The 26,518-nt window shown below is 46.6% G+C and overlaps 2 protein-coding genes across 3 annotated transcripts in view; both read right to left on the bottom strand.

Annotated features, from left to right (window-relative positions):
* Positions 1-6,390, bottom strand: part of EIF2B3 (eukaryotic translation initiation factor 2B subunit gamma) — a 150,382-nt gene extending 143,992 nt beyond the window's left edge. For both annotated transcript variants that reach the window (XM_081225806.1, XM_081225807.1), the window contains exons 1-2: positions 6,295-6,390; positions 908-1,064 (exon numbers count right to left, since the gene is read on the bottom strand). In XM_081225806.1, coding sequence (XP_081081932.1) covers positions 908-1,055 — 148 coding nt within the window. In that variant the 5' untranslated portion in view covers positions 1,056-1,064; positions 6,295-6,390. The remainder of the gene's footprint in view (positions 1-907; positions 1,065-6,294) is intronic.
* Positions 6,391-17,258: 10,868 nt separating this feature from the next.
* HECTD3 (HECT domain E3 ubiquitin protein ligase 3) lies at positions 17,259-25,955 on the bottom strand. Its single transcript, XM_081225799.1, has 21 exons — positions 25,268-25,955; positions 24,952-25,112; positions 24,619-24,711; positions 24,404-24,539; positions 24,014-24,129; positions 23,816-23,929; positions 23,590-23,672; positions 22,980-23,145; positions 22,671-22,752; positions 21,854-22,036; positions 21,650-21,702; positions 21,405-21,469; positions 21,143-21,246; positions 20,755-20,874; positions 20,571-20,660; positions 19,358-19,564; positions 18,984-19,113; positions 18,826-18,900; positions 18,617-18,698; positions 18,404-18,475; positions 17,259-18,229 (listed from the first exon to the last, which is right to left on the bottom strand). Exons 1-21 carry the CDS (start codon positions 25,634-25,636, stop codon positions 18,145-18,147), a joined length of 2,586 nt encoding a protein of 861 aa, XP_081081925.1. The 5' UTR covers positions 25,637-25,955; the 3' UTR covers positions 17,259-18,144.
* Positions 25,956-26,518: the final 563 nt, after the last annotated feature.

The following is a 26,518-nucleotide window of genomic DNA, read 5'->3' as shown; positions in this document are numbered from 1 at the left end:
TTTGTAGAAACTGATAAGCTGATTCTAAAATTTATATAAAGATGCAAAGGACTTAGAATAGTTAAAACACTAATTTAACCATATTAAACCTTGGTTTAAGCCTTTCACTGGTTCCCCACTGCTTTCAGGAAAAAAATCTAAATTCATCAGCATGCAATACAAGGCCCTTCATAGCATGATCCTTGTTTATTTCTCTCATTACATCTACTCCTCCCCCCTTACACTTGATATTACAGCCAAATAAAATGAAAAGTAGCTGCCAGAACATGCTGTGTTGATCATGACTCTATCTCTGCATACATTATTACTTCTGTATGGAATGCTCTCTCCACACTGGTAGGCCTGGTAATCTATTTTTCAAGACTCAATTCAAGGGTCAGCTACTCTGTAAGCCTTCTCTGAATCCCTCAAGTAGAAACAGCAACTTCCTTATAACAAGCACTTATAATGTGCCTCTGTTATAACATTTATCACATTACACAACGATAATCTGTTTACATGTGTATCTTTCCAATAGACTTTAAGGTTCTAGAAATGAGGGTCTGAGTTAATATTTTCAATTCTGTACCCTAGTGCTTAATATATTACCTGGCACATACAGGTTCTCAGTAAGTACTGACTATGAGGCACTTGTATTCCTCATATCATGTTCTGACATCCTTCCAGGGTTCATCTTAGATCACTGTGGAGACTAGCTCTAAAAAAGTAACACTTAGCACTATCTTCTCAACATTTTTCACACAGCGATAGAGTACTCCTGAGTTCCTAATTTAAAGAGGCCAGTCTCCAGCCAACATTGAGTCCTAGTCTTCTTTCATTTGTCCTGTCTCACCCTCATAAAACTGACAAATCACTGGGATCAAACACCCTAAAAGTTTTATGAATACATCTCATTGCCATAACTCACCTTCAAATCCAACACGTTCAAGTAGATTCAATGGGTACCAAATTAAAGGTTTGTTCCCAACTGGAAGCAGAGGTTTGGGAATACCGGAAGTCAGGTCTGTCATCCGAGATCCCCCTCCAACTGCCATTACTACTGCTTGAAATTCCATTTTTACAAACTGCAATCACAGAGAAAAACAAGAGAAAAAGAAGTAACAAAAATCAAAGCACATACAGTATTAATCCTATTTTTAGTTAGGTTATTGATATCCACTTATGACAAATAAATCATTTCCAACTCCAATAACCAGAATAAGAAAGACTCCTTAGCTGCAGTCTAAACATCACATTTACCCTATTCTCTTACTCACGGATATATACTCTCAGCTCCAGCCTGGGGAGATGGGCTGGAGGAGGGATATGAATTAAGAAAAAAAAAAAATCTGGCCCTGGTTCTTGAGTTGCTCACAATTAAGTGAAGACAAATAGAGTAAATTACAATATATTATCATTAATGCCATGGCAGGGATACAGCTAAGATGCAGTAGGCATGTATAGTGACGGTAACACCTAAGTCTTCCTAGAAAAGATGGAAGGTTTTACAGAAAAGTAATGCTTGAGCTGACTCTTACAGGAGTAGGAGTTTACCAAGTTGGCTTCTGATATGTGAGTTCATATTCCTTGAAAAAAATTTTAAACTTCTGACTAGAATTAACAGCACAAATACAAGCACATTAGATCTCTGAAAAGTGTGAAATGAGTTAGGATTCTTCTAATAATCCAGTCATTTGTCCCCATCTTCTCATTACCCCCAACTAGAAAGATATCACTATAAACACAAAGGTAGGCTTGTATCTTAACCTAGATTTGCAGAGCCCAATTGCAGAAACAAATCAAATTAACTCCTTTTTTTTTCACACTCAAGGTAATAAATGAACCTGTCTGACATTCAAAAAAATCTCTTTACAGCAGCTACCACAGAAGAGAGGCACAATAAAAGATCATAAATCAAAACCTCAACAAAATACTAGCAAACAGAATCCAACAGCACATTAAAAGGATCATACACCATGATCAAGTGGGGTCTATCTCAGGAATGCAAGGATTCTTCAGTATACGCAAATCAATGAATGTGATAAGCCATATTAACAAATTAAAGGAGAAAAACCATATGATCATATCAATAGATACAGAAAAAACTTTTGACAAAATTCAACACCCATTTATGATAAAAACCCTCCAGAAAGTAGGCATAGAGGGAACTTACCTCAACATAATAAAGGCCGTATATGACAAACCCACAGCCAACATCATCCTTAATGGTGAGAAACTGACATCATTTCCACTAAGATCAGGAACAAGACACGATTGCCCACTCTCACCACTATTATTCAACATAGTTTTGGAAATTTTAGCCACAGCAATCAGAGAAGAAAAAGAAATAAAAGGAATCCAACTTGGAAAAGAAGAAGTAAAACTGTCACTGTTTGCAGATGACATGACACTATACATAGAGAATCCTAAAGATGCTACCAGAAAACTACTAGAGCTAATCAATAAATTTGGTAAAGTAGCAGGATAGAAAATTAATACAAAGAAATCTCTTGCATTTCTATACACAAATGATGAAAAAGCTGAAAGAGAAATTAAGGAAACACTCCCATTTACCATTACAACAAAAAGAATTAAATACCTAGGAATAAACCTACCTAAGGAAAAGTAAGACCTGTATGCAGAAAACTATAAGACACTGATGAAAGAAATTAAAGATGATACAAACAGATGGAGAGATATACCATGTTCTTGGATTAGAAGAATCAACATTGTGAAAATGACTATACTACCCAAAGCAACATACAAATTCAATGCAATCCCTATCTAACTACCAATGGCACTTTTCACAGAACTAGAAGAAAATATTTCACAATTTGTATGGAAACACAAAAGATCCCGAATAGCCAAAGCAATCTTGAGAAAGAAAAACGGAGCTGGAGGAATCAGGCTCCTTGACTTCAGACTATACTACAAACCTACAGTAATGAAGACAGTATGGTACTGGCACAAAAACAGAAATACAGATCAATGGAACAGCATAGAAAGCCCAGAGATAAACCCACGCACATATGGTCATCTTATTTTTGATAAAGGAGGCAAGAATATACAGTGGAGAAAAGATAGCCTCTTCAATAAGTGGTGCTGGGAGACTAGACAGCTACATGTAAAAGAATGAAATTAGAACACTCCCTAACACCATACACAAAAATAAACTCAAAATGGATTAAAGACCTAAATGTAAGGCCAGACACCATAAAACTCTTAGAGGAAAATATAGGCAGAACACTCTATGACATAAATCACAGCAAGATCCTTTTTGACCCACCTCCTAGAGAAGTGGAAATAGAAACAAAAATAAACAAATGGGACCTAATGAAACTTAAAAGCTTTTGAAAAGCAAAGGAAACCATAAAATAGACGAAAAGACAACCCTCAGAATGGGAGAAAATATTTGCAAATGAAGCAACTGACAAAAGATTAATCTCCAAAATATACAAGCAGCTCATGCAGCTCAATATCAAAAAAAGAAACAACCCAATCCAAAAATGGGCAGAAGACCTAAACAGACATTTCTCCAAAGAAGATATACAGATTGCCAACAAACACATGAAAGGATGCTCAACATCACTAATCATCAGAGAAATGCAAATCAAAACTCTAATGAGATATCACCTCACACCAGTCAGAATGGCCATCATCAAAAAATCTACAAACAATAAATGCTGGAGAGGGTGTGGAGGAAAGGGTACCCTCTTTGCACTGTTGGTGGGAATGTAAATTGATACAGCCACTATGAAGAACAGTATGGAGGTTCCTTAAAAAACTAAAAGTAGAACTACCATACGACCCAGCAATCCCACTACTGGGCATATATCTTGAGAAAACCATCATTCAAAAAGAGTCATGCACCACAATGTTCATTGCAGCTCTACCTACAACAGCCAGGACATGGAAGCAACCTAAGTGTCCATCGACAGATGAATGGATAAAGAAGATGTGGCACATATATACAATGGAATATTACTCAGCCATAAAAAGAAATGAAATTGAGTTATTTGTAGTGAGGTGGATGGACCTAGAGTCTGTCATACAGAGTGAAGTAAGTCAGAAAGAGAAAAACAAATACCGTATGCTAACACATATATATAGAATCTTAAAAAAAAAGGTTCTAAAGAACCTAGGGGCAAGACAGGAATAAACACGCAGATGCAGAGAATGTAGTTGACACGGGGAGGAGGAAGGGTAAGCTGGGACGAAGTGAGAGAGTGGCATGGACATATATACACTACCAAATGTAAAATAGATAGCTAGTGGGAAGCAACTGCATAGCACAAGGAGATCAGCTCGGTGCTTTGTGTCCACCTAGAGGGGTGGGATAGGGAGGGTGGGAGGGAGATATAAGAGGGAGGAATATGGGGATATATGTATATGTATAGCTGATTCACTTTGTTATACAGCAGAAACTAACACACCATTGTAAAGCAATTATACTCAGATAAAGACGTTAAAAAACCACAAATCCTTATTGATTTAAAATAAAAGTACTCTTTGACTTACAACCAATGATGTAACCTTTTAAAAACAAGTGTGAAATTCAATGTTTAGGAAAAAAAATTATTTAACACCAAACTGGCAAATAATGTTGCACCTTTACCATAATTGTGATCAGTCCTGTGCTCCTCACGTCAGTATCTAATCTACAACACTCACACCCTGTACACCCAAGCACAAAGTGAAGGTTCTTGCACAACATCCACAACTTAAAGATGTGGTAATTTCAATTCCAGCAGGCACTGCCTCAAGATTGGAATTTAACTTCAATCTGGCACTGTATAACTCCCATAACATCTGATGTTATGTTGAAAAGAGCTCTGGACCCTTAAGGGTCAAAAGACCTGAGTCTGAGTTCTGGTTCTGCCACTTACAGGTGAGGTAACAAGGGGCCTGACATTTAAAACTCTCAGCGTCCGCAGTTTCTAGAAGGGAGACTGGTGGTTAAGTTCACAGGCCCTCAAGCTAGACTGCCTGGGTCTGAATTCTAGTTCTACCATGAATTAGCTGTGTGATCCAGGGCAAGCTACATAACTTCTCCACCTCAGTCTTCTTAATTTTCTAAGATGAGAATAATTACAGTTTCTAATTCACAGAGATTTATAAATATTAAATGAGTTAATCTATGTAAAGCACACATAATAATGTCAATCCCATGACAAGCATTATGTGTTTGATATTCGACAGGTCATGGAAGCCTTCTGTGCCAGCTGAACCATAATTCTGGTCCCTGTATTGCTATTCTTGCTTCTTAGGTTGCCTTTCTCCTGTGCCTAGTATTTAATCACCTATTAGACTTTTAAGACTCAGTTCAAGAACCACCTTGCCTAAAAAGCCATTCTTATCCGTTCCCACCCTCCTGGAGACGTAACTCTTTTCTCCTTAAGTGCTTCCACTCTACTATGTACAGATCATCTCTACCTTTACAGGCTGTATTGCGCATTTATTTAAACGTCTATTTCTTATGAGTTCCTTGACTGTCACTGCTGTATCCCCAGTACTTGACACAACTCCCGTCAGATGCGAGGCACTCAATCAGTGCTCTGTGGAATGAGCATCTGTGAACCTCACAACAACCCCGTGGTAAGACTCAAGCTCAAACATTAGAACCCAGGTCACTAGGTTCACAGAGGTTCCTGCTCTCATGATAATCATGAACATAGCCATCCATGATACCAGGCAGCCTGTCAAATATCTCTGTCACTACCACGACTCTGGGTGATGGGAATCAAGGCAAAGACGCATTAGCCATTCAAGTTTTAAAGGGGGTGCTCATGGCATCCCAGACCTGCCTCCGGCATAGCACACACTGCCTTCTCCCTTTGTAAACTGGTAAGACAAAACACCGTATCATAACTGACCTCTCAGCCAGACCTTATTGTATTTCACTGTCTTGCACCTAAACAACCAAAAACAGAATAAATGAACGAAGGACTTAAGTGTAAAGGACTAGGCACTGTGCTCAGGGCGTCTGGTCCTGGGTCTGGTGCTCACTCGCTGTGACTTCTAGCAGATCCTCCCCTCCCTGAAACTCAGTTTCCCCATCTGTTGCACGAGGTGGCTGGCTCGGATTCTCCCCCGAGCTTCCGTCTAGTTCGGGCACTTGGCTCTGCGGCCGGGTCGGGCAGGCACTCGAGCTGGCGACTCAGACTCTGCACCCCCGCCAGCCACTCAGGCCCTCCTTAACCAGGCTCGAGGAGCCCGCCTCCCTCCGGTGCAGCGAAGCCCGGCGGCCTCCACCGCGCGGCTCACCCCGCCAGCCAGCTCGTGCGCAGCCTGGCAGCGCACCAGCCGCAGCTTTACCTCAGGTCCCCGCTCACCACAACCGCTCGCTCGGGTGGCTCCCCACGCCGCCGCCGACTGACAGCCCAAAGGCGCAGGCGCGCGATGGCCGGGCAGATCGATGGGACGAGCTGGGCAGGCCCGCGGAGAAGGAACGAGCACCGAGTGATAGATGCCGGCCAAGAAGGGCACGGCGGGGAGGAGGGGAGGAGGCGAGGAGGCGGGGTCGCCTGAGCCTTTTCGTTCATTCACACATCACCAAGGCCCACTGAGCGTCCCTCACAGGGCAGGGGAACTAGTCACAACCTCTTCCTTCAGGCAGTTCTCCTTCTAGGACCTGGCCTCAACTGCCACTCTGCGAAAAGAGAGCTCTTTGGGAGCTGCGGTTTGGGGCTAGCCAGTGGAGAACTCACCAAGGATTGCCAAGGTTTTCTATGTCCAGTGAGGTCTAATGTGGCGACTCAGCGTTGGCTTTCTGAACCAGACTATTATGGTATGGAAAACATCCACTTGTAGCCATCAAAACAGTTGGTCGGGGGTGTGGGATTTGGGAAGATCTCATTGAGATGGTGACACTGAGCAGTGGCTTGGAGAGAGTGAGTCAAATGTGTATCTTGGGTAAGAGCCTTCCCAGAAGATTAGCCAGCAAGTGCAAAGGCCCTGAAGAGAGATGGCAAGTTCAAAGAACAGCAAGGAGACCAATATGGCTAAAGCAAAGTAAGCCAGGGTGAGAGTGGATAATGGCAGAGGAGGCTAGAGAGGGAATGGGGGAGAGGGTGAAGAATTCAGTTCCTGTGGGTCTTGTAGGCCATTGTGAGGACCTTGAATTATGCAGAGGAGCAGCGATATAACAGTTTTTAAAAGGATCACTTTGGTTGCTGTGTTGAGAACAGACTCCCTGGAAGCAGGGACAACTGCACGAAAGAACCCAAACACCTGAGTCTAGACTCCAACAGTTGTGAGAGATAATAATAAAATAATTTTTTTGTTTTAAGCAGTACATTTTGACACAGATTGTTAAGCTACATTATCTGATTTTTTTTTTTTTCTTTGCTTTGCTGCGTGGCTTACGGGGATCTTACCAGGGATTGAAGCCAGGCCAGGGCAGTGAAAACACTGAGTCCTAACCACAGGACCACCAGGGAATTCCCTAAACTACATTAGATAGCAGGAACAATGGTCGTTCTCTCACACACACATTCCTGCAATTTCCTAATCTTTTGGAAGCTTCCTCTTTTTCTCTCCATCTCTTAAATCTTCAGTTGCCTTAGCTCCCTGCCAGTTAGGAGGCAGAGTCTAATTTCTGCAATAAAAATAAACGAGTTTGACTCATTCAACAATATTTATTGCGTGCCTAATATGTGCCAACCAATATCTTAGATGCTAGATACTGGGGATACAGCAATCAATGAGAAAGATAGGACTTGTAATTTTCCCCAGACTTTCAGCCAGAAGAATAGGAGCTCAGCTTAGAACTTACTAAGAAAAAGTCCTGAGCCACATCCATAAAACCAGCCTATCCCTGCCCTGCCTCTCCTTCACTTTAGAATGCTGGTGATGAGTTATTGGAAAATTATTTGTTTTAACTTAAAACACTGAGTTGGTAAAAGGGAGCCGAGCCGTGAAGTGATTGTTTTGGCCACAAGAGACCTGAAACTTGACTACCCTTTCCTTCTGCAGCAAGATTCTCTCTCTCCTTGGTATTAGCCCAAGCAAGCAGAAGCCTTGGGAATTATAGCATGGTTTTGAGGTAAGAACTAGTTATGAAGTAAGAACAGCATTCAACTTCATGTCTGTCATTCATTTCTTTAATTTAATTTAATTTTTTATACAGTATGTTCTTATTAGTTATCTTTTTTATACATGTTAGTGTATACATGTCAACCCCAATCTCCCAATTCATCCCACCACAACCCACACACACTTTCCCCCCTTGGTGTCCATATGTTTGTTCTCTACATCTGTGTCTCTATTTCTTCCTTGCAAACCAGTTCATCTGTACCATTTTACTAGATTCCACATATATGCGTTAATATATGATATTTGTTTTTCTCTTTCTGACTTACTTCACTCTGTATGACAGTCTCTAGGTCCATCCACGTCTCTACAAATGACCCAGTTTCGTTCCTTTTTATGGCTGAATAATACTCCATTGCGTATATGTACCACATCTTCTTTATCCATTCATCTGTCGATGGACATTTAGGTTGCTTCCATGCCCTGGCTATTGTAAATAGTGCTTCAGTGAACATTGGGGTGCATGTGTCTTTTTGAATTATGGTTTTCTCTGGGTGTATGCCCAGTAGTGGGATTGCGGGGTCATGTGGTAATTCTATTTTTAGCTTTTTAAGGAACCTCCATACTGTTCTCCATAGTGGCTGTATCAATTTACATTCCCACCAACAGTGCAAGAGGGTTCTGTCATCCATTTTAAATGCTCATGTTTAAACTAGCAAATGTTTTCAGGGAGCTAGAGGACTTTCTCCTCTAGTTGAGGAAAGTAGTTGAGGGATTACTTCAGTTTAAACTCACTTTAAATTATTCCCTTAGGGCAGCAGTTCTCAAACGTTTTGGTCCCTGGACCCTTTACACTCTAAAAAATTATTGGGTATAAAGCAACTATACTCCAATAAAAATTAGTTGAAAAACATTATTGGGGGCTTCCCTGGTGGCACAGTGGTTAAGAATCGCCTGCCAATGCAGGGGACACAGGTTTGAACCCTGGTCCGGGAAGATCCCACATGCCACGGAGCAACTAAGCCCATGCACCACAACTACTGAGCCTGTGCTCTAGAGCCCGTGAGCCACAACTACTGAGCCCTCATGCTGCAACTACTGAAGCCCACACGCCTAGAGCCCATGCTCTGCAACAAGAGAAGCCACCGCAATGAGAAGCCCATGCACTACAAGGAAGAGTAGCCCCTGCTCGCCACAAATAGAGAAAGCCCGCGCTCAGCAATGAAGACCCAATGCAGCCAAAAATAAATAAATAAAATAAATTTATTAAAAAAACAAATGATTGGGAACCCCAAAGAACTTTTGTTTGTATAGATTATATCTGTTGATATCTACCATATTAAAAATTCAAACTGCGAAATTTTAAAAACAGTAATTCATAAAAATTGAAACAAACCTATTACATGGTAACAGTAAAATTTTAATGAAAACATAACTATGTTTCCAAAGCAAAAAAATTAGTGAGAACAATGCAATGGTTTCATTCATCTTTTTGCATGTCTCATTAATGTCTGGCTTAATAGAGAACAGCTGAATTTTCTCATCAGTTGTGATACGTTGTTTTGGGTGATGAAAACCCGACCTCACACAGATACATCGTTGGAAAAGGGAAAGATATTTTAATAGCCTTTGTCAGATAACGTGGGTATTCTTCGATACTACACACCAAACTCAATAAGTGGTAGTTTGTTAAAGATCAGTTGCGATGTAGAATCATTTATATCAATGACCATTTTGTACTCTGTTATAATACTTGCACTCTGACTGGGCATTTTACCCATGCATGATTTTGCAACTTGATGCATTGATCATTTGTAAAATACTGGTTCACTAGGTTATGTAGATCTTCCCCATGTTGACTCATTATACAATATTTTTAAAGTCACATTTGTTAATATCACCACCAATCTCATTAGAAAAGTCCTTAAGAATGTTGGCAAGCTTGTGATGACAAATACAAGTTTCCCAGACTTCTGATTTTCTCTTGAAAGCTCCAATATTATCATTGTTAGTGGTTTTCCTTGAAGTGAGTGGCTTACTTCACTCTTTTTTTTTTTTTTTTTTTTTTCTTGTGGTATGCGGGCCTCTCACTGTTGTGGCCTCTCCCCGTTTGGGAGCACGGGCTCCAGACGCGCAGGCTCAGCGGCCATGGCTCACGGGCCCAGTGGCTCCGCCGCATGTGGGATCTTCCCAGACCGGGGCACGAACCCGTGTCCCCTGCATCGGCAGGCGGACTCTCAACCACTGCGCCACCAGGGAAGCCCACTTACTCATTTTGATAATTTTTTGTCCACAGTTTGTCAGTTTTTCTTTCAAGTAAATATAGTGTTTTGTGAAAAAAGCAGCAGTTCAAAAATCAAACAATGGCCCAAGTGCCTTTCTGGAGACAACTGTCATACTTCTTTCATATATGCACAGAAATTTTACGTGTGTACTTCTTGTTTCATCACATAGAATATTAAAGGACAAAGATTTAATAAAATTATTTTATTGCCTCATCAAAGACATTAAGTGAAACTTCCTTTGTTTTATTTTTTTAATTTTAATTTTAATTTTTATTTTTATTTCAAGTGTGTGGCAGTGAAGAATACAGTGACTATTAATATAGTTTGGTATCTCTGATTTGATTGATGCTAAAGCACCAGCAGTTTTATCCACCACTGCTTTTGTACCATCAGTGCAGATATCAGTGCAGTGAAAGAGGCAAGTAATGAGGCAGATAGTGTTTAGTATTATTATAAAAATAGCCTTGGGGCTTCCCTGGTGACGCAGTGGTTGAGAGTCCACCTGCCGATGCAGGGGACACGGGTTCGTGACCTGGTCTGTGAAGATCCCACATGCCGCGGAGCGGCTGGGCCCATGAGCCATGGCCGCTGAGCCTGCGCGTCCGGAGCATGTGCTCCGCAACGGGAGAGGCCACGACAGTGAGAGGCCCGCGTACCGCAAAAAAAAAAAAAAAAAAAAAATCCTTGACCTGATAGATCCCCTGAAAGGGTCTTGGGGACTTGCTGAGGTCCACGGAGCTTACTTTAAGAACTGCTGCCTCATGGACTTCTTGCTGGCTCCCACTGCTTCTAGTCCTTACATTATGGCACTCACCACAAAGGATTGTCATCTCCTTTTTTATGTCTTCTGTATCACACTGGGAGCCCCCTGAGGACAAAGGCTGTATCTTATTTACTTCTCTCTCCACAGATCCTAGCACAGGATCTGGGACATGCTAAGTAATAATATTAAACAAATTAGAAATTTCTCAGAAATTTCCCCTTGTCCTCCCATTTGGTGGTAGGAAAGCTGGGCTGAGGGCCTGGGTCACTGACAACATCTCTTCTTCGAAACACTTCTTTTCACTAAGTCAATCTACATTATAAGCCCTCATGCCTAGCCTCATTCTTATTATTTACTTTTAATTAATTACATAGGAAGTATTTAATAAATGCTTATTGAATACAGGCTATTCCCTATAATGTTTGTTTCCTGTTCACATTTCTTCCCTAAGGGACATTTATGTGTATGTGTTTGTATGTGGTGGGGAAACAGTTTAAGAAGGTCAAGCTCTAAAGTTCTCTTTAAACTATGGGAGACAAAAGAAACCTTTCAAAAGTTGGGCCTTGGCTCAGAAATACTCTTCCCACGGTCTGCAAGAGATCTCTCTTTGGGAATTTACTGGCCACATCACAATATTCATCTACTCCATCTGGCTGAGGACTTGTCAGTGGGGCAGGGGATTATTATTTTTAGAGTGCTGAGTGAAAGATAAAAGTGAAAAGAGAAACTCTACTTTGGCAACCAATTGCAGGTCCCAAAATATTTGTGTTTTATTTTTGTACATAAGCCCAGCAGTTTCCTAATAGATTCATGACAAGTTAGAGAGCAAATGATGCTCCACTGTTTACATAAAGAGCTTGGAAAGAAACTTCATTAACTAGGAATTCAATCTTTCCTTTCAAGCACGCAGAATTTTCATTGTTGGTGGTTTTGAAGGTCAGAATCTGGACATTTATGCTCTAAACTGATGGGCCAACTTTAAAAATAAGTGATTTAATCAATTTTTAAATTTTCTTCCTTTACTGAAAAACTTTTCAGATGGCTGATTTTCCTTGTTTTTAAATTGGAAAGTATGGTTTATTGGCCACAGTTCATTTATTTATTGAACAACTATTTATTGAGTGACTACTATGTGCCAAGAATAGTTTTAGGCTCTTAGGATATATTAGTGAACAAAAAAGGAGCCAGCCTTCATTGTAGCAGGGAGAAGCAGCATAAATTATAAGGAAGTTTAAATAATAAATGAGTAAACTGTACCATATACTAAAAGGTGATAAGTACTTTGGGAATACAAAGAAGTTAGGCAGGGAGGAGGGACAGGGAGAGGGAGAACACCATATTGACAGCATAAAGTCTTAGAATTTTATAGAGGTTATTGAAATTTATGATCTATGTCTCATTTAAATCTTTCCACAACTTAAAAAAATATTTTATTTATTTATTTATTTGGTTGTGCCAGGTCTTAGTTGTGGCTTGAGGGTTCCTTAGTTGCAGCCTGAGGGCTCCTTAGTTGTGGCTCACCAGCTTAGTTGTGGCATGCAATCTCTTAGTTGCGACATGCATGTGGTATCTAGTTCCCTGACCAGGGATCAAACCCAGGCCCCCTGCATTGGGAGCACAGAGTCTTAACCACTGCGCCATCAGGGAAATCCCTTTCCACAGCTTTCTATCTAATAAATTTAGAAATAGATACAAAAGGAACAGGTGACATCAGTAAAAATGGTGAAGTTCTTCCAAAAATTCTCTCCTCCATAAAAGCAAATTGTCAGAATCAACTTGGATCATGTTGGATGTGCATCCATGAATGAACAATCATGTTACTTTTTAAAGTCTGTTGGTAATTAGTCACTGCACATCTCTTATTCAGTTCACTCACAGACAGCAAAGAATGTAGCTGTGTTGCTTCCTTGTCTTCCAGTGATAAACCCATGTGACATTAAAAAAAAAAAGGATAATTGAGAATTGGCCAACAAAATGAAAGTGCAGCAAATAAATGAGAGGTGATAATGCTGGAAGTGAAATTCAAATTGAGCATAAATGGAGTCGTATCATGGGGAAGTTAACACTTCTGTCTTGAAAGAGTACAGATATGCAGCCAGAAGGACTTAGTGAGGGCAAGCTTATCCACATAAATGAGGAAAGTGGCTGTGACAAAAAGGATGAAGTTATCCCAGAGGAAGTGATGTCAGCAACAACTTCACATGAAAGGAATTCTCAGAGAGATTTCATGAGATTGAAAGTACAAAGAATAAAATGTTGGAAGGTGATCCAAACTTAGAAAGGAGTATGACCATTCACCAAGACTTAGAGTAGATGCTTGCTCCATATTACAAGACAAGAAAAAAGAGGCAAGCACTATTCAAACTACTCTTGATAGGCGTTTTACAAAGAAAGAAATTTAATTCTTAAATCTTCTAAATGCTTTAGATTTCAATGTACTAAATAAATATTAGTTTTACTAGTTTTTCGTTTCCTTGTACATTTATAATTGTAGGAGAGTTTTTAATGTTTTAACAAAACATTTGTCATGGAAGAGTGGTAATTTCCTCCATTGATTATTATTATTTTTTAAAGTTATTTATTTATTTGTTTGTTTATTTACTTTTGGCTGCATTGGGTCTTCGTTGCTGTGTGTGGGCTTTCTCTAGTTACGGTGAGTGGGGGCTACTCTTTGTTGCGGTGTGCGGGCTTCTCATTGAGGTGGCTTCTCTTGTTGCGGACCACGGGCTCTAGGTGCGCGGGCTTCAGTAGTTGCAGCATGTGGGCTCGGTAGTTGTGGCTCACAGGCTCTAGAGCGCAGGCTCAGCAGTTGCAGCGCACGGGCTTTGTTGCTCCGTGGCATGTTGGATCTTCCTGACCAGGGATCAAACCTGTGTCCCCTGCATTGACAGGTGGATTCTTAACCACTGCGGCATCAGGGAAGCCCCTCCCCTCACTTGATTATTAAGATCTCTTTGCATGGTTTCAAAGTGCAGGATCATTTTTACAGCCTGGCACTACTGTGCAAAACGAAGATTTCTTATATATTAAAATTTAGCATACAGTGATGATAAGCATGTGAAAACGCAGCATTTCAAAGCAATGGTAAAGGATAGGTACTTCACAAAAGGAAGCTGAGGGACTTCCCTGGTGGTCCAATGGGTAAGACTCTGCGCTCCCAATGCAGGGGGTCTGGGTTTGATCCCTAGTCAGGGAACTAGATCCCACATGCATGCCACAACTAAGAGTTTGCATGCCACAGTGAGAAGTGTGCATGCCACAACGAAGATCCCACGTGCCACAACTAAGACCCGGTGCAGCCTAACTAAATAAATATTTTTTTAAAATTACTGTTAAAAAAAAAAAAAAGGAAGCTGAGGAAACTGGCAAAGGATTTAGAAAACCTGTGGCTGTTGTCTGCTGTCCATGGTCAACATGTGGTTAAGCCAGGATATGAATATAGGCAAGCTAACTCTAGAGAATGTGCTCCTAACTAGTATCCTATATTGCCTTCCTGTGGTGTGTATCCAATATATGGTTTCTTCCATAAAGAAAAAGAATTTTAATTCATAAAAATTTAAAATTTTGTATATTAGGAAAGAACATATATGAAATTAAATGGCAAAGCACAGACTGGAAAAACATATTTATAACACCTGACACAACAAGGGGGTTAATATACAGGACATAGTGCCTTAGTTAACATGTCAGCAGGCTTTGGAGCTGGCAGACAACCATCCAAATTTTAGCTTCATCACTTACTACTTACGTAACCCTGGGCAAGTTACTAATTAATCTTTGCTCTAGGTTTCTCATCTGGAAATGGGCATAATAATAGTACTTACTTCATAGAGTTGCTGAGAAGATAAAACAAGATAACATATGTATAGCATCTAGCACAGTGCTTTGCTGTGCTTATATTAGTACTATGCAAAGATTATTATAAATCAATAAGAAAAGAATAATGAAAACAATAGAAAAATGGACAAAAATACATAAAGAGCAGTTCATGAAGAAGAAATTGTTCAATATAGTAAATAACCAAAGCAATGCAAATTAAAATAAAAATCATATAATTTTTCTGCACAGTAAATTAAATGCCCAAGGTTGGTAAGAGTTTAGGAAATAGATAATAAAGGGAGTGAAAACTGATACATCCTTTCTAGAGGGCAATTTGGCAGATTGATGAAGTGATTTTAGGAACTTAGTCTAAGAAAATAAAAAGGTAATCAAGGATATATGCATGAGGATTTTTTTGTTTTTTTTCTTAGTTCATTTATTTATTTGTTTATGGCTGCGTTGGGTCTTCATTGCTATGCACGGGCTTTCTCTAGTTGCGGTGTGTGGGCTTCTCATTGAGGTGGCTTCTCCTGTTGCAGAGCATGGGCTCTAGGCGCACGGGCTTCAGTAGTTGTGGCTCGTGGGCTCAGTAGTTGTGGTTCGCGGGCTCTAGAGCGCAGACTCAGTAGTTGTGGCGCATGGGCTTAGCTGCTCCGTGGCATGTGGGATCTTCCTGGACCAGGGCTCAAACCCATATCCCTTGCATTGGCAGGCGGATTCTTAACCACTGCTCCACCAGGGAAGTACCTGCATGAGAATGTTTATTATAACATTTGTAATTTTCAATACGAAAATTTGTAAACAACCTTAATGTCCATCTGTAGAGGGTTTTAAATGAATAAAAGTTATGAAATTCCTTACAATGTAATACAATGCAGCCAATAAAAATAATGGTTAAAATGAGTATCCGCCTTGTTCCAGTGACCATTATTTCCTGCTTGGATTCCTCCTTGCCTCCAGTTTCTCTCCCTGTCAACTCATTCTTTACGCAGCTGCCAAAGGCAAATCTAATCATGTCACTCCCTTGCTTAACCCTCTCATGGCTGCTCAATGTAAAACCCTCCAAGAGCCTCCAAGGCTGGAGTCTTAATCTCTTTCTTCCCTTCACACTCCAGTTAAAATGCTTCTCAGCTGGCCTTTGTACCGTTCTTCTCCCTAAGGATTTAGCATTTCTCTGAGCCACTTTGGTTAGAATCATCCTGTTCTGTCTTTTAATGAAACCTTTCATTTCTCCTTTGGAGCGCTTACGTAAATGTTATTAAATGTTGTTTATGCCATTATCTGTTTAATATATGTCTTTTCCATTAAAGGTTAAATCCCAAGAGGGCCAAAATTATCTGTTTAGCTACCGTTTTACCCATTGCACCTAGTGTGGTGCCTGAGATAGCTGTTCCATGCAGTCACTGAATGAATGAATGAAGAGCAAGCTACAAAATATACAGTGGAGCTCCAATTTGGTAAAAGAGGGACCAAAGACTCGTGTGGCCGGTACCAGACAGAAACGGACTACCTCCTGGAGGCGCGTGCTGGCCACGCCCTTCCCTGAAGAGGAGAGAAGGGGGAAGGCGCGCCCGGGCGGGCGGGACAAGGCGGTGGGAGCTTGGCGGGAAAGCCCAGCTGCGGGGGAGTCGCGGCCTCTGGGGCTCTTGCGCCTCCAGCTCCCTGGGCGGAAACGGGCTGCCGGAGGAGGGGGCACGTCTCCTGTGGACCACCCAAGGCGCAGGGCTCGGGGAGCCGTAAGGCGAGTGCTGACGGCGAGGCTCATCTGGAGAGTCAGACTCCGAATTACGAGGAGGCAGTCTTCGGGGTGCGCAGAGCCCCAGGGGAGGGGCTCAAAGCCAAGGCCGAGTTTCCCACCAGGGCAGCGTCAGGGCGCTCCCTAGAGGACGGCGTGGAGAAGCGATGGGAGATCGCGACTTCTCGGGGTGGGGTGGGGGCTATCCGCACGGATGCTCTTCTAGACTGCACCTTAGCTGTGTGGTACCTGGAGGCGGCGTGGAGGGGGGGTTGGTGGTGGCAGTGCCGCTGCCTCCACTTCTGTCACATCCTGATTTGGGTGTCTCTCAGCCATTGCAAGGCTCTGTCCTCTAGGAGGTCAGATTTTTCTGCCCACCTGGTTACTGAAGGTGGACTCCCATCCTCTAAATCACCACACCCATTCCGGAAGATGCCAGTCCAGCTTTCTTTCCCCCTTCTGGGCAGAGGACGCCTTATTTCCCTGCTTAGCTCCAGATTTCATCTCTGCCATTGAGAAGCCCCACCACTCCCACGTTGACACACATCTCCTTTGCTCCCAGCAGGACCCTGAATTCCTGGAACAGTCTTCTTTAACATCCCTGCGGAGCCCAATAAATGCACTCTGAAGGAATGAATTCATCCATTTATTCAACTTTCCCATGGACAAGAGCTTCTTTGATGGAGTGTCACAGAGGCCCTTAAGGGAGGGAGGGCTGGGGCAGGGACGTGCATAAAGCCTAGGAGGAGGTTTAAAGTCTAGGCTTTATTTTAGAGTTGGGTAAAGAGGAGCTATTGAAGATTTCAGAGAGGACATAACTGGCCTTAGCCTGTGCAAAGTCTTGGGGGTAAGACAGCAGACAGGGAGTCAGGCTGGAGGTGATGCAGAAGTGATGAATACGGGGTGGCAGTGGTAGTAAAGATTTAATGTTGAATACATGTATGTTCTGAGCCAGGCATGGTGGTGGCACTTTGTCAGTTGAGACTTAGTTGGAGAAAGAAAGTCAGAACTCACACCTTGGGGTTGGAGGGAGAGGAGGAAAAGACCAATATGTGAGGGAGAGGGTGTTCAGCAGTTTCTTCATTCTTGGTTCAGGTGACCAAGGAGGATGGCTATCATTCCCTATCCATCCCTGGAGCCTTGTTTGGGGAGGAGCCTCCATCCTCCCCTCTCCCCCTGAGTTTTTAGCTTTGAGTCCAGGCTGAAACCAGAGAAGAACAGGACAGAAAAAAAATGAGCTGAAAACTGAAGCAAAGTCCACGGGGTGGGGAGCTAGAAGGCCCCCTTCAAGTAGCTCAGGCCTGGCAGCTTGTGCTGGGCTTGTGGAAGATTCCTCTCACAGATGCGAAATAATGCTGGAAGCAACCCGAGCGTGTAGGGCTTGAGGGTCTGTGGGGCTGGGCCACCAGCGTCAACCCACTGCTCCCCTCCAACTGCACCCAAGGGCGGAGTGCACTGGCTTCCTGGGCGAGGCCGAGTGGGACCCTCGCAGGAGCAGTCCTGCCGGCCCGCGGCTGCCCCCTGGCGCCGACTCACTCCTCCCAAGGGCTCATGTCGGTGTCGATGGCCACACAGTTGTATGCAGCGTAGCGGAGCTTCTCCTCACACACCTTGGCACTGCAGGGGGCAGGGAGCTGATCAGCGCTAGGTGTAGAGGTCTCTCCTTCACAACCAGGGGCTTTGTGGCTCTCATTTGTGCACCCAGTACCTGAAGCCCTCCTCCACCCTAAGATGCCACCCTTCCCCCCACCCCCGCCTCCCACTCCCCAGGCTGGAACCTAGGAAACCCACCTGGCATAGTGCGGTAGGAAGAGGGTGCTGGAGCAGGTGGAAGACTCAGGCAGCGCATCTGTGGTCTCATAGCTGGGGGCGTGGAGGGACCAAAGATCAGAAAGTATTGCAGGGGCACAGGGCAGGGGTCTGACACGTGAATGTTTGTGGGGCAGGGCAGAAGGCCAGCCACAGCCTCTCTCGACTGGACCTCCCCTCCCCATCCGCACTCACCCCAGCTTGTCCGGGTAGATGTAGATCCGAGCTGGCAGACGGCTGCGGCCTGTGACAAAGCGCAGGAAGCGGCTCCGGTCCTCTAGATGGAGGAGAAGGAAATCAGTGCCCGTGTGCTGATGGTGGAAGAAGTTCTTCAGCTTCCGCCCTGTCTCTGTATCCCAGGAGTGGAGTCCGAACCCAGACATTACTCTGCCCTTTCCACTGACCGTTGGTGAAGTTGTTCAGTGCCTCCCAGAAATACTGCACCCGTGTGTCAGATGGCTCGAAGTCCTCAAACCGGGCTGGTGGGGACAAAACCAGACGGAATTAATTCTTAGGTCCTTAAGCCCCACCCTGGGACTGCGCTGCCCTGCCCCACACTCACTGAGCTTGCGCAGAGCATCCACAGTGACCTCTGGGTCCCCGCACACCTTCTTCTCCAACTCTTGCCATGTTAGCAAGTCCAGCACAGCCTGTGGCACCACCTTCAGCAGACCTGCTTGCATGGCTGACACCTGCGGAGGAGGGACAGGGCCTGGCTGGGGAAGAGGGCACAACTCCCAGCTCAGTGTGTGGTGGGGACCCTTGGCCTCCACTCATGGAGACAATGTGTCTCTGTACTTCACTGATCAGCAGGGATGTGGGGCAGAGGGATGGTGGGGGCCGGAATTCTTGGGACTGGGTTCTGGTGGCCTATCAGGCTGGGCTCTGGCTATAACGAGCCCAAAGCTCTCTGTTCCACTGGCCTCTGGGTAGTACCTGCTCCTTGCTCTCCTCTAGCCGTGCCTTCTGCACCAGTTGGATGAAACGGGAACGGTCCTCAAATCCCACCACGATGCCCGCACCCCCAGGGATCAGCTCCACCACCTGCTGGTCACTCAGCACTGTGGTGAACGTTAGCTCCTTTCCAAATTTGAACTCAAATGTCTCCTTGTCCATTCCTTCCATCACTTCCAGGAGCTTTACCTGGGGGTTGAAGAGAGGCAGGAAGGTCATCTTTTCATTGTGGAGACAGCCCTTGTTTTTCCTCAAGAAGCTCACAGGGAAGCAGGAGAGGCAGCCAGCCAAGGCAGTCCTCACGCAGGCAATGAGGGCAGTGAGGGGGTTAGTACAAGGGCTGTGAAAGCATCAAGACGCTGCCTAACCGGGCTTGGAGATCAGGGAAGGTGTCCTGGAGGAAGTGGCAGCTAAGCTGAGACCCAAATGATGGCTGGGAATTGGCTGGGCCACCAGGAAGTCAGGAGAGAGAACATCTTGGAAAAAGGTGGAAAGAGCAAAAGGCATTAGGAATCTGTCTGGCTGGAGCCTGATCATGAACCAGGTGTCCAGAGATACAGGGGTCATGTAAGGCCTTTCCAGGCTCTGCATTTTGTCCTAAGCCCAGAGTGGATTTACTGAAGGGTTTAAACAGGGAGAGTGAAATGAATTACTCTGGATGCTGGAGATCAGATGGGTAAGAATGGAGACAGGGACACTGACAACTTTTGCAGTCAGTGGTTGGGTCAGAAGTGCAAGTGGCTGAACCAGAGGGCAAGTAGTGAGATGGAAGAAGTGGACAGGTTCCAGAGGCAGATGTGACAGAATGTGGGAGGTGAGCGAGAAGGAGGAGTGCAGAACGACCCCGAAAGGGCTTGGCGTGGGGAGGGGTGGGTGGTGGTGCCACTGTGAGACAGGGAGCCCTAGAGGGCAGTAGACTGGGGACAGGATGAAGAGTGTGTTGATCCTGAGGTGCCATCTTGGGACAGACGTCCAGCAGGTAAATGCATACATAGCCCCAGGCTTAGGAGAGAGGTTGGGGCTAGAGGTAAGGAAGTAGGGGTCATGAGAATAGTGACCGTAGTTGAAGCTACTGGAGTACATGGGATTGGAGAGGGAGCACGTATGTGGTAAGAGAAGGTTCACAGGACAGCCCTGGGGAGCAGCAACCTTGGGGGCTGGGCAGAGGAAACACTGGTTCTAGGCCCTAACTTACCAGCACAGAGTCCACAGCTGGGAAGTCCTTGCTCCAGCTCACCTCCTCACCAGAGAGCTGCTTCCACACGAAACCAGGCAGAGCCAGGACCTGTGAGACAAATACTACTGTCCTCTCACCCTGAGCTGCCCAGGTCTGGCTGGAGCCAGGATTAATCTGGTGGGGTGCAGAACAGGCTACTCACCAGGAACTCCTTACCCCGAAGAGCAGCCCCCATCAGCTGTCCGATCCACTCGTACTTGGCAAAGTCTCGGCAGGAGGGGTTGGGCACATACATATCCCGGGCCTCACCCGTGCCATTGCCCTGTCCCCGAGACAGAGCTGTCAGCACGGCATGGGGTGGACCCTACTTTGTTGCCCCGGATGACTCAGAGACTTCCCTGAACACCTTCCACTGGGGGCCCTGAATGATCCCTCTGAATAGACAATGGCTCCTACTTCCCTGCCTGTCCAGAGGCTGCCCCAGGCAACTCAGTCTCTCCTCTGCCCCTTCTCTAGCTTAGCCCGGTACCTGGGAGGTTTGCAGAGACAGAACAGCAGAAACAATTTGGGAGATAGGGATGGGAGATTACCTGGTTGGCCGTTCGGACAAAGAAGGGCAGAGGCACAGGAGTGTCCGCCGAGCTAGGGCACAGCTCTTCTGACATGTCTGCCAGGCTATCCCGGAAACCACCCCCTGAAATGACAGATAGATGCCCTCAGCTGGGGCACCCAAGAGCCTCAGCCCCCATAATGGGGTAATAAGCAAGTCCCCTATCTGGTTAGCTGGTGGTCTCAGAAGCCTCTACCACTCGAATAGGGCTGGACCCTTGTTATCGTCCCTCAGGGCCTCACCTTGGTCAATGATGCCTTCTGCAATGAATTTACACTCCCACCACTGGTCATAGCGCATGGGCCACCTGTAAGTAGGAGTGGGTATCTGTCACCACACTGGGTCAAGGCTCAGAATGATGCACCTGCCCAGAGTCCAACCAGGAGTAGGGGCTACAGAGGGGTAATGGTGAGGGGACGAGAGGCAGTGCGTGGGTATACACGTGTACATGTATACCCTGAGCAGGTCCCTCACCCCCATGCCATACCTGTAGTCCAGGGGCTTTTCATACTTGTCAGAGGGCTTGAGGCCTTCATAAACCTGGGGACAGGGGAAAGGGGACGGAGTTGTGGGAAAGTCTGCGTCAAGACCTGGCCCCACTCTTGCCCAAAGACCTTGCTCAGGTCCCTGTTGGCCCACCCCCCAGGCCCCTTACTGACCCTCCCTCAGTCTGACCCCAGGTGGTCCAAACCTGGGTGAAGACAGCGTTCTTGCAGGCAGGGTCCCTTAAGGGGCAGGCGCGGTGTTCCATGGCGAGGCGCCGGTTGATGTATAGGCGTGGCATGAAGCTGGGCTTGCTGCTCTCCGAGTCACGCAGGCACTGGGCCACCAGGCCTGGCCGCTGGCGTGACAGCAGCAGGAACTGCTTCACTTGCTGGGGAGGAGAGGTGGTCAGACCAGGGCCATCAGGCAGTCAGCCTCTGTCCAGGCCCTGGAACCTTTCTCTATTCCTGGACCTAATCCCATGGTTCCTGTTCAAGCCTAGTCCATCCCTGGTCCTTGCTTCCAGTCTCTCCCTTAGTCCGGCCACGAGGGAGAGCTTTCTAAAACAAAAATTCAACTTTGTCATTTCCTTACATAAAACCCTTCCAGTGGCTCCACTGACCAGGAACAAAGTCTGACCCCAGGGCCCTCTGCTACCAGGGCCTGCTTCCTATCCACCTTCTCCCAGCCTCATCCCCATGTCATACTCACATCTACGGGCAGGCTTCTCTCATGTCATTTTGAGCTGCTGGTAACTCCCAGTGTCCACCTTTTATGCAACCTGCCCTGTCCATGCTGTAACCTCTCCTCCCCGAGCTCTGTATATTTCACATGCTCTCTGGGGAATAGCACCCCAAACACGAAATTTTGACTATTCGTGTCTGGCTTTCTTCCTATGTTCCCAGAGCCCAGCAAAAGCCCAGGCCTAGAGTAGGTCTAAGAACTCTCTGATGAAGAGTGAACAACTGCCTGGGCAGAAAGGGGGTGCCCAGTGCCAAGACCAGCACTGCATGTGTCAGGCTCACCTTAATCTCACTGAAGGTGCCCAGCGTGTGGTCCCAGGCAGGTACCAGGTGGTGCAGGACGCTGTCTAGGATCTTTATGAATCTGGGGTGGGTGGGTAAAGATAACTGCAGCTAAAGAGTTTGGTATGGATGCAAGACCCCCTCACTCCCCAACTCACAGGGACAGGAGAAGGCAGGGCCCAGGGACTGCTCTGCCTCTTGAAGTGGAACAGCTTACAGTATAAGACTTTGGGGGCCTCTTCCACACAGACATACAAGGCTCAGGACGGGGGACAAGGAAGGGCCTGACTGGCCCAGGGCCACAGCCACCTCTGCAGGAGAACAGCTCTGCGGTATAGCACTTCCGGATCAGTGCCTTCCAGGCGTGGATATCGCACCAGACTGGTGGGCTGGAACAGGTCTGCATTCAGCCCTAGTTCCCGCTGTCTAGATGACTTGATCTTGACCCCTCGAAGACGCACATCAATCCCATCATCTGGAGGAAGGAGTTAGAGTGAGATCACTTACTGCACCTGCTGCCTTTTTGGCCCTCAGACCTGAGAAAGGCCCCTTAATGCTCAGCCTTTTGTTACCCCTAGCCCCTAGAAACTTGGGACCTTTGGGATCCCCTCCTATAACCTGATTCTGATTATTATATTCTGTGCTAGTTCCTGTGTCCGCCACTATAGTTTGGGGATGCCTGAGGGTCCCAACTCCGTTCCCCTTCCAGGTGAGCCCAAGCACTTCTATGGCTTTAAGGCAGCCCTCTTACCCAGCACCTTCCACCTGGCTTGGGCCCCAAAGCTTCAGATCCTAGAGTTAGTTCAGCTATCACCTTTACCTCAACTCCAAGCCCATTTCCTTCTTTCCACACTCACTGCCAGCTAACCCCCATCTACACACTGGGCTCCCTTTCCCTCCTTAGGGCCTTAAGCCCCACCTCGGCACTCGACGATGCGGATCTCGATGACTGGGAGGTGGACGGTCATATCCTCCAGGACACAGACATCCCCGATCAGGGTCCTGAGAGGATGAACGTGAGGCACTTTGGAGACCCCTTGTCTTCAGGGATTGCTGAGGTCTCGTTCGAACTTTTGCTTCCAACGTGGGCCAGATCCTACTGCTAGGATCATGTCCCACCTCCCACCCCAGGCCAGTTCACTCACTCGTCAATGCTCACATCACTCAGCTTCTTCAGGTTGTCCCCTTCACCCCCATAGATCACCACCCGCTTAGGCATAAAGTTGTCATCTGTGGTATCCACCGTGAGTAGTAGCTTCCTGAGGGTTGAGAGTGTGCACGTGGGTCTTTTACACTCACAGGCATGTGGCTCACCCACCCTGTCCTAGTCAGAGCCCACTTACTTCACAATGGTGCCCTTTTTCATGGTAAGCCGTACCCAGTGCTGGCACTGGGACCCATCGCTCTCCCAGTAGGTGTCCGCATTGCTGTCTGTCAGGCAGGACACATTGAACTCCTCCTGGGGAGGGGCAGAGAGGTGGAATCAGTGTTTACCCCCACTCCCTGCACTGGGGGTGTGGGGGTGTGATTTGGGCCAGGGAGCAAGAGAGAAAGTACAGTGGAGCTGGGTTAGAAGCATATCTGGTATGGGTAGAGGTGTCTAGGGATTCCTACATGACTTCCACGATGGGGGGTTGGACTGAGTATGGCCTGTGGGGATTCAGATTTGGCCCTGGCCTAGAGGTGAGAGTTCTGGACATCTTGCTTGGGGTGGGAGGAGTCCCAGCACACACCGTGTAGGAGGAAACGTCTATGCTCTCCACATACTGCTTCACGCTACCCAGGTTCTCATCCTCCTTGCCCAGGTGGTCGTACAAGAAGTGGATCAGGTCCTCGTCGCACTCGTAGGTCCACGTCGGGGGCACATAGCTAAGCAACCCCAAGTCCCTAATTAGGTCGGGCCCAGACCTGGAGCTCCTTCCTCCCCATCCCATCCCAGCTCACTCACAGTAGCCTTTGTACAGCTTCTGTGTATGCCTCGGCCGGCTGAGGCCTTGATCCCAGGCGATGCGAGTATGTCAGGTCCACCACCTGTTCCCATCTGTGTGCACAGAATGGGGGACGGGATGCGGAGACATCAGCGAGCAGCAGGAGACCCTGGAGCCTTCTCCAAAGCTCTAGCTCCTCTAAACTGCGCCTCCAGAAGCCCCACCCCAGCTCCCTTCAGGTCCCGCCCCTTTCTACTGTAAACCCTGCCTCTGCTCCAGATCCCACCACCCGGGCTTTGCCACACTAGGGCACAGCAGTCTGACAGCAAGCCCCGCCCCTCCCAGTGCAGGACCTGAGCACCGGGCGGTAGTCCACTCCAAAGAGCTGCTGCTGCCGTTGGAGGTGGTCTGGAGTGTCGATGGGTACGAGCCGGGCCCCGCCTTCTGCCGGGCGGCACACCAGCAGCCAGCCTTCGTCCAGCCCGCAGTCGCCCAGGTGTTCCGCCAGCTGCTCCTGCCGGGACGCGCCAGACGGGGACAGCCATCAGGGAACTGCCGGCGGCAAGCCCTGCCCAGCCCATGGCAAAGGGCACCGAACGCTTTGTCAGCTCAATATGGGGGAGGGGAGGGGAACAGCCAAGGGCTTCCCTGGTCCCAGGTCTTTTGCACCTTGGTCAGCTTCACCCAGAGCCCGTGGCCGTTGCACAGCTCCTCGCCCGTGGTGCGCACGCAGGCGCCGCGCCGGAGCTCGATGCTGTCGCGGGCGGCGCGGAGGGGCCCGGAGCCGGTACAGGTGGCCGGGCCCGTGGCTCCCACACGCAGCCCCGGGCCCTCCGCCTCCCACACTGGCAACAGCACGCGCGACGGTCCCGCCGGGTCCTTGTAAAGCTTGTAGAGCACCTCGCGTGGCACGAAAGCTAGCGCCGCCGGCAACGGCCGCCCAGCGCGGAGGCTCTTCGCTGCCTCCGCCAGGAAGCGCACGCGGCCCAGCAGCTGCCGCGGGGACTCTAGCGCCGCGCCCGGGCCCGGACCCGCCATAGCGTGGTGGCCCAGGGAAGCCCAGGGGCGATCCGGCCCTAGGAGCTTCGGCCGGGAAGGCTGACGAAGCTTCCCACCACCTTCAGCCCCGCCTTCGGCCAGCCTTCGCCGTAAGTTCTGGACTAAACGGCCCTCACTTTCCCGCCGTATTGTCCTGTGTACTCGGATACTTAATCCTGTTATCTGTTTCTGAGCCTCCCGTTCAGCCAACCAGACCCAAGTTCAGTAGTAGTTTCTACCTGATCAATCTACCCACTCCAATCCCATTGCTACTACCATTTAATCCCCACTGCTACTACCCCATTCAAGCCACCATCCATCCTATCTAGCCCGGAAAGTTGCAACAGCTATTTCTCAGATCCTCCGGCCTTCTGTTTTGCCTCCGTGCCCCCAGTGAGTCACACTACAACCAGAAGAATCTTTAAAAATCTGTTAGATATCCTCTCAGGCTCCCCATCCTAGGGGCAGTGTGACTAAAATGTTTGGGAAAATAACCCCCTCCCCAGCTCGGCTGCTGACAGGAGTCTTGAGTCACTTAGGCTTGATCCTGGTGGTTACTCCTAATCCCAGGACACTGGTGATCACTATCCAGTTTCTCCCAGTAATTCTGAACCAAACGAGAGGAAAGGCCGATGTGGTTAGGGAGGAGGCAAAAAAACATGGACAGAAGCTGCTGGTGAAGTATAATCATGGAGGAAAAGGCAACTTGGTCCCGCCCCGTTTCTTTTAAAAGTTTACTGAGATATAACTCACATCATGTAATTCACCCATTTAAAGTGTACTACTCACTGGTTTTTGATATATTACATTAATTTTAAAAAAATAGTGTAAAATATATATAACAAAATTTGCAATCTTAACCGTTTTTTAAATGTATAATTG

Source organism: Mesoplodon bidens, assembly GCF_964165515.1.
Source record: "Mesoplodon bidens genome assembly, chromosome: 2".
In the NCBI taxonomy this organism is placed as follows: Eukaryota; Metazoa; Chordata; class Mammalia; order Artiodactyla; family Ziphiidae; genus Mesoplodon; species Mesoplodon bidens.
Note: the sequence above shows the minus strand (reverse complement) of the source record. Positions and strands in the feature narration are given on the sequence as shown.

What these genes read in the sequence shown, in the direction of transcription:
- HECTD3 (XM_081225799.1), bottom strand. Translation starts at nt 25,636, where the DNA reads ATGGCGGGTCCGGGCCCGGGCGCGGCGCTAGAGTCCCCGCGGCAGCTG. An exon ending in TAGAGGAGAGCAAGGAGCAG is followed by an intron (nt 19,114 to 19,357) that starts GTACTACCCAGA and finishes CCTCCTCCGCAG; the next exon opens with GTGTCAGCCATGCAAGCAGG. An exon ending in TTCCTACCGCACTATGCCAG is followed by an intron (nt 18,230 to 18,403) that starts GTGGGTTTCCTA and finishes TGCCCCCTGCAG; the next exon opens with TGCCAAGGTGTGTGAGGAGA.